The sequence below is a fragment of the Lampetra fluviatilis genome, chromosome 25, assembly GCF_964198595.1.
Source record: "Lampetra fluviatilis chromosome 25, kcLamFluv1.1, whole genome shotgun sequence".
Taxonomy (NCBI): domain Eukaryota; kingdom Metazoa; phylum Chordata; class Hyperoartia; order Petromyzontiformes; family Petromyzontidae; genus Lampetra; species Lampetra fluviatilis.
In genome coordinates this window covers 6,143,722-6,156,039 of record NC_136299.1, presented here as the reverse complement: position 1 = coordinate 6,156,039, position 12,318 = coordinate 6,143,722, and the positions used below count along the sequence as shown (strand labels likewise).

At 53.6% G+C, this 12,318-nt stretch overlaps 1 protein-coding gene across 1 annotated transcript; it reads left to right on the top strand.

Annotated features, from left to right (window-relative positions):
* Positions 1-303: 303 nt before the first annotated feature.
* On the top strand, positions 304-11,715 carry LOC144941613 (uncharacterized). The gene is made up of 9 exons (XM_078867934.1): positions 304-408; positions 688-788; positions 1,043-1,641; positions 3,705-3,771; positions 5,760-5,862; positions 8,499-8,599; positions 8,854-9,195; positions 9,982-9,989; positions 11,622-11,715. Exons 1-9 carry the CDS (start codon positions 351-353, stop codon positions 11,713-11,715), a joined length of 1,473 nt encoding a protein of 490 aa, XP_078724060.1. The 5' UTR covers positions 304-350.
* Positions 11,716-12,318: the final 603 nt, after the last annotated feature.

Sequence of the window (12,318 nt, the reverse complement as noted above, 5' to 3'; positions counted from 1 at the left end):
AGGTGGGCATGGGTAGGGGGGTGGTGTAGGTGGGGATGGTTTCTGATCCATCAGCGTTGCCGAGTGAATGAGCCCCACCTGAGCAAGTGCCTGCCGCGCCACTCATTGAGGCGCTCGACTCGTTGGTCGCGCCATTAAGCACCACGACGCACGCACCGGGATGGTCGCGCGCCCCAATGCGCCATTCACTCCTCGCGCTCATTGGCCGCGAGTTTATTGGGCACGTGGCTCCAATCATCACCCCCCCAAAAGCCCGCACCTCGCTGGGTATAAAGCAGAGATGTGGCGAGGAGGTGTGAGGGACACAGATTCGCTTTTTCCAGCCTCATCGCTAGCAACACTACGAAAAGATGCAGTCATCGGCGAGTCTCATGCTGGTGGGCGCGGTGCTGATGGCGCTGGGAGGCTGTGAGTACTCGCGCTGCTGCCAGGCACCCAGGGATCGATTTGGATCGAAGGGGGCTCGAAGCTACGATGGTTTTAGAGACCCAATTTGGTTATTTTACTTCCTCCCCTTTTATTGTTCACCACCAACCGTCCCCGATGCCGACTCCATTACCATTGTTCTACAGTGGCTACTTGCGTGCATTTTTGTGCCATTTCTCCTACCAACAACGAATGCGATCGTACTAGTTCGCGAATCCATGGGCTTTGATTTACCATCGCCCATTCCCACCCCGATCCCAGGGACCACGAGGGGCTGCGTGGACGCCGCGACGATTCGTGGTGACCCAGGAGCGTGGCGGCAGGCGGCCCAGTCCGGGGAGATCTCTGAACTGAACCTGGCTGTGAGTAACGCATCGTGTGACAAACGATTCGGAAAGTTCGGTGGAATTCTGTGGTGCATCTGCCGGTCGCCTTGGTCTGTTAAAAACTACAATCTTGTTATGAATGTAAGCGAATCTCTCTGCCAGGACTGGCCGAAATGTGCATCTGACATGCCACGGGTGAGTGCAGCTAAATTAGTAGGGAATGGCAGTGTTGTGGGAAGCTGCGTCTTGACTCCTGATGACCCGCGTCCTGTCCCCTGACGCTATGCCAGGTCCGGCACCACGTTCAAAGCGAAGCTGCCGACTTGCTAACTGGAGACGAAACTGCGACATCCGCGGCGCCAACCACGGAGGAGCCCAAGACGCTGGAGCCGGCCACGGAGGAGCCCAAGACGCTGGAGCCGGCCACGGAGGAGCCCAAGACGCTGGAGCCGGCCACGGAGGAGCCCAAGACGCTGGAGCCGGCCACGGAGGAGCCCAAGACGCTGGAGCCGGCCACGGAGGAGCCCAAGACGCTGGAGCCGGCCACGGAGGAGCCCAAGACGCTGGAGCCGGCCACGGAGGAGCCCAAGACGCTGGAGCCGGCCACGGAGGAGCCCAAGACGCTGGAGCCGGCCACGGAGGAGCCCAAGACGCTGGAGCCGGCCACGGAGGAGCCCAAGACGCTGGAGCCGGCCACGGAGGAGCCCAAGACGCTGGAGCCGGCCACGGAGGAGCCCAAGACGCTGGAGCCGGCCACGGAGGAGCCCAAGACGCTGGAGCCGGCCACGGAGGAGCCCAAGACGCTGGAGCCGGCCACGGAGGAGCCCAAGACGCTGGAGCCGGCCACGGAGGAGCCCAAGACGCTGGAGCCGGCCACGGAGGAGCCCAAGTAACGCCATTGCAGCTTTTCTGACGCCGGCGGCTGTTGGAGGCTCCTTCTCCGGGTCGCACGTGGGGCCAAATATCCCTTTTGGAGCCGCTTTAGCCGGTCGTTAATTCTGACGCTCTGGGCATCCCTAATCCCGCTCCTTTGTCCCAATTGCTCAATAAAGATGATCTTGACTTGATGCTGCGTCCCGGTTCGTGGTTTAACTTGCGTGAGTTGCACCACCCCCGCCCTCCAACGTGAAAGGTTATTTTGTGAACCGCAAAGCGGTTGCCAAGCCATGAGCTGTTTTATCCACTGAGGGATTGGAGGCTTTTTCAATGAGGTCCTTTGTCTCGTGATGCCACAGTATCCTTGGGTTCGAGGAGCTTGGTGGCCTTCACACCATGGGGTTCATGGACGTTGCTCATGCGAAGGTGGACGATTGACGCACGTGCTCTAGGAGCATGGGTGGAATCTTCCCGTTTGACTTGTGGGGGGAGGCAATTGGCGATACCGCTGTGGCTCTTGACCAGACACTGCGCGTGTAACGGCCTGAGCGCGAGCACGGCTGGCTGCATCAGTCGGTGCAGAGCCTCCACGTGTGGGGGACGTCCATTGCGCAACGTGACTAATGAACCCCAGCAAGAGCCGACTGAAATTCGTCGCAAACTTACCCCCCGTATAGACACCTGGAGCTATTCATGACTCCTAGCAATGTATAGAGGCCCCCTCTACAGGCGATCCTCTACTTACTAACCAGCTTCGTTGAAATGTTAAACAAATTGGTATTGACTCAACGCAAAAACTCGCACTTGCCACGTAAAAAATTGCTTTAAAGGCGCGATCCTCTGCGAGATGTAATGAGTCTGCCTCGCGCAGGGAGTGAGTGCCATCGTGCTGAGTAGCGGTCGTGTCGAGGTTTTTCACGCTGCGGTACGGAAGCGATGACTATAAGAGGTTTTCGTTTGGATCTCGTAAATATAGACCTGTCGTTAAACCCGACACGGCCAACTTTTAAGGGTTGTCTAAATACAACCTGCGATTTCGTCACTAGTACAGCACACCGGTGTGATGGATAGCCAAGTGGTCACCACGTCTATGCCGTTCAGGACCGAAACAGGTGGACTTCTCCACAAATCGGGCTATCGCCTGATGAAGCTATTTATAATTACTGGCAAAACGTCGTACTTTGATTGTAAATGTTGCGGCTTGGCTCTCCAACACACCGGTGTGCTGTACTAGTAACGAATTGGCATGTTCTGTTTACGTGACAACCCATACTAGTCTGTTGGGTGGTTGCGGGCTTAACAACATCTACGCGATCTAACTCAAAAACCTATTCTACCTACTATAATCACCCAGGAATGTCTGAACGCTCGTGACGTCACTCCACATCGAGCAGCCCCTGCACTATGAATGAGACATTTTGTCATCCTTGCTCTCCAGATCGCAATAAAGTTTCTTGGGTACAAGTTTGACTCGACTTATGAAATTACAAGTAACATTCACAATAAGGAAAGTTGCAGGCTTCGTTAACTAGGCCTCGTAGTTATCGTAACATTTTAACAGCATTATAAAGGCATTTACATCACTATACCGGTCATTCTAACATAACAGCATTGCCAATATTATAAGAACATAAACGAACTTACAGACAATGCTTCTTAAAGTCCCACAATGGTCAATTGCGGCTGGCTTCACTGGGACGCGATGTGTGCCGCCATCTTGAATTATGTGTGTAATGGCCGACGCCCGCGTGGTTGAGCGGGAATCTTAAATCGCAACTTCCTGGTCACGTGACCAAACTTGGCATCAAAAACAGGAAATTCCTGTGTACATACGCCCCACATCTGCCGTGAGGCAAGACACCTGCCGTGAGGCAGAACACTTTCGGTAAAGTCACGTAGATAGGTGTAATAAAAACTTCGACGACAATAGACTGTCGTAATTATTTATTTATTTATCGCCGCTAGACAGCTCCGCGTTATTCCACACTATCTCCATCGCTACGCGTTGCGCGGCGTGAGTTGGTATCCTCCGCACTCGCTCACTCTCCCGCTCCCGCTCCCACGCACCGCTGGCAGACGGCGCGCAGGGAGACCGTCTCCGGACCGCCATGTGGCCGATGGCGTCCCGGAGGCGCGAGACGTGGTCCCGCTTCCAGACTTCCCACACTGACCCAGAGTCCCTTCCGGCTTCCCCTTATCACCCCCTCCCGCGTCACCAAGCCCCACTACTAGCCACGCCCCCTTACGAATCTTCTAGATGGTACCCCACTAGCACCCTCCGGCTCTGCCCTTGAACTCTAGCCCAGATACTCCCTGTCACCCGATTGGCTTAGAGGCTGAATCGACGAAGTCTATCCCACCGTTCGGCGACCGTCAGCATATGCAACACAAGCGGTCGTCTTCGAAAGGCAAACTATTGACAGTATAACGGTTTGAAATGGGCATAGCCCAAATGTCAACAACCAATGTTAATGTTAAGGCAGCCAACCTGACGGTGGTTGGTTTTACACCAAACAAAGGGCTGCCATGTGACAATTAGCATGTTTATGAGAGATTAGCATGTTAATAGAAATCGTAAAGCACGCAACCGAGGGGTAGTTGGCGCGCGAAGTGGCTGTGTTGGTCTGAATCCTGTGAACGCGCAAGTTTGAAATGGGCGTAAAGAACAACTAACATCGAAAATTGGTGGGATGGGAACATCAAAGCCAATTACGACTTAAACTGGTTGGTAACGTTCTTTCAATGATTGATCAGTTTGTACCCATATTCTCGGTTGAAATTGTGTCTGTGTCTATATATATGTGTAATAAATGATGCTGACAACACACAGCTTGGTCTCCGTCCCTCTTTTATTCCTTGTTATGCCGCTCACACTCTGCTGGTCCCGATAGTGGACCGGCTGTTCCTCTTGCGCGCCCCGCGCGCCCTTCCCGTCAATCGCCCTCCTCCCTGCTCCCGCACACCGTTGGCTGACGGATTGCTTGGAGTCGTCTCCAGCCACATGGCTGATGGTGCAGAAGACCTCCCACGACCCAATGTGGTCCCACTCCGTGACTACGCCAACTGCCCCTCACACGTCATCCTGTCTCCAACTTACACCACGCCCTTTCCGAACCTTCCAGATTACGCCGTTCACTTAGCGCCCCCCCCCGGTTCCGCCCTTACGCTCCGCCCCTGATCTTCTGGACCGGAGGTGGTCGATGGACCTTCCCATATGCCCACATTACTGGGCCCCACTCCCAATACGCCGGGCCGTCTGATTGGCCCAGAGCTGAGCGACAAAACCTCGCTTACAAATCTTTGTTGATAGCCAGTGGGCTTGCAAAGTACCTTTATCAAGGTGAAATCAATTTTGTGTGAGCCGACCGCATTAAAACAATGATCAGCCACAGCTGAGGTATTGGTCCGACCGTGTTTCAGATCTGCCTTATGTTCACGAACACAGTCCGAGACATGTCGCTTAGTTTCCCCAATGTAACTCCTGCCACAGACACAACTTAGTTTGTAGATGCTGGGGTATTGCATGGGATCACACCCTTCACAGATGGGATCAGATCACGAATTTTATGTACTGTGTTAAATCGAACCTGGATCTTGTGTTTGCTCATGATTTTGGAAATATTTTTAGTGACCCCTACTATGTATGGCAACTTGATGGTTATGAACGGGTCCTCAGATGGTTATTTCCCAACGGTTGGGGTGATAGCTTTACGGATTGTGTAGTCTGAATATCCATTCATCTTGAGAGCCTGGTGTGGATGCCTGGATGGCATCTGGCTCATAGTTTTCCATGAAAATATTAGCTACAACTGGAGATCAGGGAGAACCCATTGGGGTACCTTCAACTTGTTTGGAGAAAGTTCCATTCCAGGTGAAGTAAGTGTGGTGAGGCAGTGTCCCACCATGAATGGTACATCAGCGTTCAGTCCTTGTGTAATAAAAGACTCCGTCAGGCACTGCTGGTCTCAAGTTCTTTCTCCGTACCCCACTGGTCTCCTCCGCGGACCAGCGTCGTCTCGCGCGCGCCCCGCACGCGCTTCCTCCTCAGCTCCTCCACTCTTCCTCACACCCCGCTGGTCCTGACAAGGGACCAGCGTCTCCTCTCGCGTGCCGCGCACGCTCCTCCGTTAGCTCCGACCAGTGTCTCTTCTCGCGTGCCGCGCACGCTCCTCTCGCATGCCGCGCACGCTCTTCCGTCAGCTCCTCCTAGCACGCGCCCCGCACGCGCTCTCCCGTCAGTCGCTCCACTCCTCCCCGCTCCGCACACCGCTGGCCGACGGTGTGCCGAAGCCCCTTCAGCCAAGTGGCTGATGGCGCGGCGGCCACCCAACGTGGTCCCGCTTCTTCACTCCAACAACTGACCACGATCTCTTCCGGGCTTCCACTTATATCTTCTTTCCCACCTGACCCTGACTCCTCCCCTTCCGGATTGTCAGATCCGGCCTTCCCATACTGCCCTGCAGACCAGGCTCCGCCCCCCAATACCCTGGGCCGTGTGATTGGGCCAGAGTCCAGCAACAACCCCATTTATGCTCGTACTACACTTGTTTGACCAAATCTTCAATGACTGCAATGGTGTCAGGCACAGGAACTTTGGTTCTTTTGGTAAAGTCACGTAGAATAAATAGAATAAACACGACGTTTCGATCGCAATAAAAGTGGTCGAAACGTCGTGGTAATTTTTTTATTTGCATGTATTATTTTATTATTTATGCATTTCATTATTTTTATTTTACGTGACTTTACCTACGAGCAAACCACCTGGAGATAGTGAGATGTCCTTAATTAACGATAAGTACAGCTGAAGTGGTCTTACCAGTAAATGGTTGTAAGGTCTCAGACAGAAATCGGGCCAGTTTGTAGGTGGGTAAGTCAATGGCGGAGATGATAGGATGAAGGGGTGTACCCTGTTTATGGATCTTTGGTAAGCCATACAATCTGGGTGGTCGAGCATCAGAGGGTTTTAAGGAAACCCGCTTGGTTGGTTCGATTAAAAATGTCGAATCGGTGATGATGTTGTTGGTTTTCGTAGCGAGGCTGTTCGTGGGATCTCTTTTAATTTTAGTATAACTACCATCATTAAGTAGGGCCTGAATTTTGTTATTTTATGTGGTTTTGTCCATGATGACTGTGGCATTGCCCTTGTCGGCTGAGAGGATGACGATATCATCTCTTTTTTTTATTAAGAAAGCTCAAAGCGCTCATCAATACTGATGTTTATCATAGGTGACTTAGAGTTTTTTAGGATTGTAGCGATTTCCGATCTTGCCACGTCTGTAATGATGTATCCCAAACCTTTGAGGGCTATGTCAACCTGGGCAATGATGTCATCAACTGGGATGTGTTTAGGGGTGACTGCGAAATTCAATCCTTTGTTGTGGCTTGGCTCTCCAACACACCGGTGTGCTGTACTCGTGACGAATTTGCATGTTCTGTTTACGTGACAACCCTTACTGGTTGTCTGTGTCTGGTGGTGGCGGGATTAACGACATATTTATGCGATCTATCCCAAAAAAAACTATACCTAGTAAAATCACCAAGGAATGTCTGTCCTTAACGCGCATGACGTCACTCCACATCGACCAGCCCCTCTCATTAATAATCATGAACAGGTTACGTCCTCCTCATGGACCCCCTCCTCATTAATAATCATGAGCAGGTGACGTCACTCCACATGGAGCACCCCACCCTCACTAATAATCATGAGCAGGTCACGTCACTCCACATCGAACAGCCCCCTCATTAATAATTATTATAAGGTAACGTCCTCCAAATGGACACCCCCCGCCATTCATAATAATAAGCGGCTGACGTCACTCCACATGGGGGGCCGAGGCGCTTCCTCCCCCCTCCTCAGCGTCAACTTACAACCCTCACTACAAAGGCAGAACCCTCACGTCACGCGATCTCCGTAACGCTGTTGAGATATAGAAGCAAACAGAGGGTCCAATGAGATCAGCTCCCGTGTAAGGCGCGAGCTGCATGCATCGTGAGAGGCGACGAGGCTGGGAGACGTTCCACCAGCAGTGGATTGATCAATATCCGATGATGATTATGACGACACCAACACACGCCGTCCCCCCCACCCACCAATGCGAGATTCCCATCGAGAAGTCACTTCGCCGCTTCCTCTCTGGAGGGGGTGGGGGAGGTGGGGCGGAGGTGGAGATGGATGGTTGGTGGAGGTGGGCATGGGTAGGGGGGTGGTGTAGGTGGGGATGGTTTCTGATCCATCAGCGTTGCCGAGTGAATGAGCCCCACCTGAGCAAGTGCCTGCCGCGCCACTCATTGAGGCGCTCGACTCGTTGGTCGCGCCATTAAGCACCACGACGCACGCACCGGGATGGTCGCGCGCCCCAATGCGCCATTCACTCCTCGCGCTCATTGGCCGCGAGTTTATTGGGCACGTGGCTCCAATCATCACCCCCCCAAAAGCCCGCACCTCGCTGGGTATAAAGCAGAGATGTGGCGAGGAGGTGTGAGGGACACAGATTCGCTTTTTCCAGCCTCATCGCTAGCAACACTACGAAAAGATGCAGTCATCGGCGAGTCTCATGCTGGTGGGCGCGGTGCTGATGGCGCTGGGAGGCTGTGAGTACTCGCGCTGCTGCCAGGCACCCAGGGATCGATTTGGATCGAAGGGGGCTCGAAGCTACGATGGTTTTAGAGACCCAATTTGGTTATTTTACTTCCTCCCCTTTTATTGTTCACCACCAACCGTCCCCGATGCCGACTCCATTACCATTGTTCTACAGTGGCTACTTGCGTGCATTTTTGTGCCATTTCTCCTACCAACAACGAATGCGATTGTACTAGTTCGCGAATCCATGGGCTTTGATTTACCATCGCCCATTCCCACCCCGATCCCAGGGACCACGAGGGGCTGCGTGGACGCCGCGACGATTCGTGGTGACCCAGGAGCGTGGCGGCAGGCGGCCCAGTCCGGGGAGATCTCTGAACTGAACCTGGCTGTGAGTAACGCATCGTGTGACAAACGATTCGGAAAGTTCGGTGGAATTCTGTGGTGCATCTGCCGGTCGCCTTGGTCTGTTAAAAACTACAATCTTGTTATGAGTGTAAGCGAATCTCTCTGCCAGGACTGGCCGAAATGTGCATCTGACATGCCACGGGTGAGTGCAGCTAAATTAGTAGGGAATGGCAGTGTTGTGGGAAGCTGCGTCTTGACTCCTGATGACCCGCGTCCTGTCCCCTGACGCTATGCCAGGTCCGGCACCACGTTCAAAGCGAAGCGGCCGACTTGCTAACTGGAGACGAAACTGCGACATCCGCGGCGCCGACCACGGAGGAGCCCAAGACGCTGGAGCCGGCCACGGAGGAGCCCAAGACGCTGGAGCCGGCCACGGAGGAGCCCAAGACGCTGGAGCCGGCCACGGAGGAGCCCAAGACGCTGGAGCCGGCCACGGAGGAGCCCAAGACGCTGGAGCCGGCCACGGAGGAGCCCAAGACGCTGGAGCCGGCCACGGAGGAGCCCAAGACGCTGGAGCCGGCCACGGAGGAGCCCAAGACGCTGGAGCCGGCCACGGAGGAGCCCAAGACGCTGGAGCCGGCCACGGAGGAGCCCAAGACGCTGGAGCCGGCCACGGAGGAGCCCAAGACGCTGGAGCCGGCCACGGAGGAGCCCAAGACGCTGGAGCCGGCCACGGAGGAGCCCAAGACGCTGGAGCCGGCCACGGAGGAGCCCAAGACGCTGGAGCCGGCCACGGAGGAGCCCAAGACGCTGGAGCCGGCCACGGAGGAGCCCAAGACGCTGGAGCCGGCCACGGAGGAGCCCAAGACGCTGGAGCCGGCCACGGAGGAGCCCAAGACGCTGGAGCCGGCCACGGAGGAGCCCAAGACGCTGGAGCCGGCCACGGAGGAGCCCAAGACGCTGGAGCCGGCCACGGAGGAGCCCAAGTAACGCCATTGCAGCTTTTCTGACGCCGGCGGCTGTTGGAGGCTCCTTCTCCGGGTCGCACGTGGGGCCAAATATCCCTTTTGGAGCCGCTTTAGCCGGTCGTTAATTCTGACGCTCTGGGCATCCCTAATCCCGCTCCTTTGTCCCAATTGCTCAATAAAGATGATCTTGACTTGATGCTGCGTCCTGGTTCGTGGTTTAACTTGCGTGAGTTGCACCACCCCCGCCCTCCAACGTGAAAGGTTATTTTGTGAACCGCAAAGCGGTTGCCAAGCCATGAGCTGTTTTATCCACTGAGGGATTGGAGGCTTTTTCAATGAGGTCCTTTGTCTCATGATGCCACAGTATCCTTGGGTTCGAGGAGCTTGGTGGCCTTCACACCATGGGGTTCATGGACGTTGCTCATGCGAAGGTGGACGATTGACGCACGTGTTCTAGGAGCATGGGTGGAATCTTCCCGTTTGACTTGTGGGGGGAGGCAATTGGCGATACCGCTGTGGCTCTTGACCAGACACTGCGCGTGTAACGGCCTGAGCGCGAGCACGGCTGGCTGCATCAGTCGGTGCAGAGCCTCCACGTGTGGGGGACGTCCATTGCGCAACGTGACTAATGAACCCCAGCAAGAGCCGACTGAAATTCGTCGCAAACTTACCCCCCGTATAGACACCTGGAGCTATTCATGACTCCTAGCAATGTATAGAGGCCCCCTCTACAGGCGATCCTCTACTTACTAACCAGCTTCGTTGAAATGTTAAACAAATTGGTATTGACTCAACGCAAAAACTCGCACTTGCCACGTAAAAAATTGCTTTAAAGGCGCGATCCTCTGCGAGATGTAATGAGTCTGCCTCGCGCAGGGAGTGAGTGCCATCGTGCTGAGTAGCGGTCGTGTCGAGGTTTTTCACGCTGCGGTACGGAAGCGATGACTATAAGAGGTTTTCGTTTGGATCTCGTAAATATAGACCTGTCGTTAAACCCGACACGGCCAACTTTTAAGGGTTGTCTAAATACAACCTGCGATTTCGTCACTAGTACAGCACACCGGTGTGATGGATAGCCAAGTGGTCACCACGTCTATGCCGTTCAGGACCAAAACAGGTGGACTTCTCCACAAATCGGGCTATCGCCTGATGAAGCTATTTCTAATTACTGGCAAAACGTCGTACTTTGATTGTAAATGTTGCGGCTTGGCTCTCCAACACACCGGTGTGCTGTACTAGCAACGAATTGGCATGTTCTGTATACGTGACAACCCATACTAGTCTGTTGGGTGGTTGCGGGCTTAACAACATCTACGCGATCTAACTCAAAAACCTATTCTACCTACTATAATCACCCAGGAATGTCTGAACGCTCGTGACGTCACTCCACATCGAGCAGCCCCTGCACTATGAATGAGACATTTTGTCATCCTTGCTCTCCAGATCGCAATAAAGTTTCTTGGGTACAAGTTTGACTCGACTTATGAAATTACAAGTAACATTCACAGTAAGGAAAGTTGCAGGCTTCGTTAACTAGGCCTCGTAGTTATCGTAACATTTTAACAGCATTATAAAGGCATTTACATCACTATACCGGTCATTCTAACATAACAGCATTGCCAATATTATAAGAACATAAACGAACTTACAGACAATGCTTCTTAAATTCCCACAATGGACAATTGCGGCTGGCTTCACTGGGACGCGATGTGTGCCGCCATCTTGAATTATGTGTGTAATGGCCGACGCCCGCGTGGTTGAGCGGGAATCTTAAATCGCAACTTCCTGGTCACGTGACCAAACTTAGCATCAAAAACAGGAAATTCCTGTGTACATACGCCCCACATCTGCCGTGAGGCAAGACACCTGCCGTGAGGCAGAACACTTTCGGTAAAGTCACGTAGATAGGTGTAATAAAAACTTCGACGACAATAGACTGTCGTATTTATTTATTTATTTGCTTATTTATTTATTTATCGCCGCTAGACAGCTCCGCGTTATTCCACACTATCTCCATCGCTACGCGTTGCGCGGCGTGAGTTGGTATCCTCCGCACTCGCTCACTCTCCCGCTCCCGCTCCCACGCACCGCTGGCAGACGGCGCGCAGGGAGACCGTCTCCGGACCGCCATGTGGCCGATGGCGTCCCGGAGGCGCGAGACGTGGTCCCGCTTCCAGACTTCCCACACTGACCCAGAGTCCCTTCCGGCTTCCCCTTATCACCCCCTCCCGCGTCACCAAGCCCCACTACTAGCCACGCCCCCTTACGAATCTTCTAGATGGTACCCCACAAGCACCCTCCGGCTCTGCCCTTGAACTCTAGCCCAGATACTCCCTGTCACCCGATTGGCTTAGAGGCTGAATCGACGAAGTCTATCCCACCGTTCGGCGACCGTCAGCATATGCAACACAAGCGGTCGTCTTCGAAAGGCAAACTATTGACAGTATAACGGTTTGAAATGGGCATAGCCCAAATGTCAGCAACCAATGTCAATGTTAAGGCAGCCAACCTGACGGTGGTTGGTTTTACACCAAACAAAGGGCTGCCATGTGACAATTAGCATGTTTATGAGAGATTAGCATGTTAATAGAAATCGTAAAGCACGCAACCGAGTGGTAGTTGGCGCGCGAAGTGGCTGTGTTGGTCTGAATCCTGTGAACGCGCAAGTTTGAAATGGGCGTAACGAACAACTAACATCGGAAATTGGTGGGATGGGAACATCAAAGCCAATTACGACTTAAACTGGTTGGTAACGTTCTTTCAATGATTGATCAGTTTGTACCCATATTCTCGG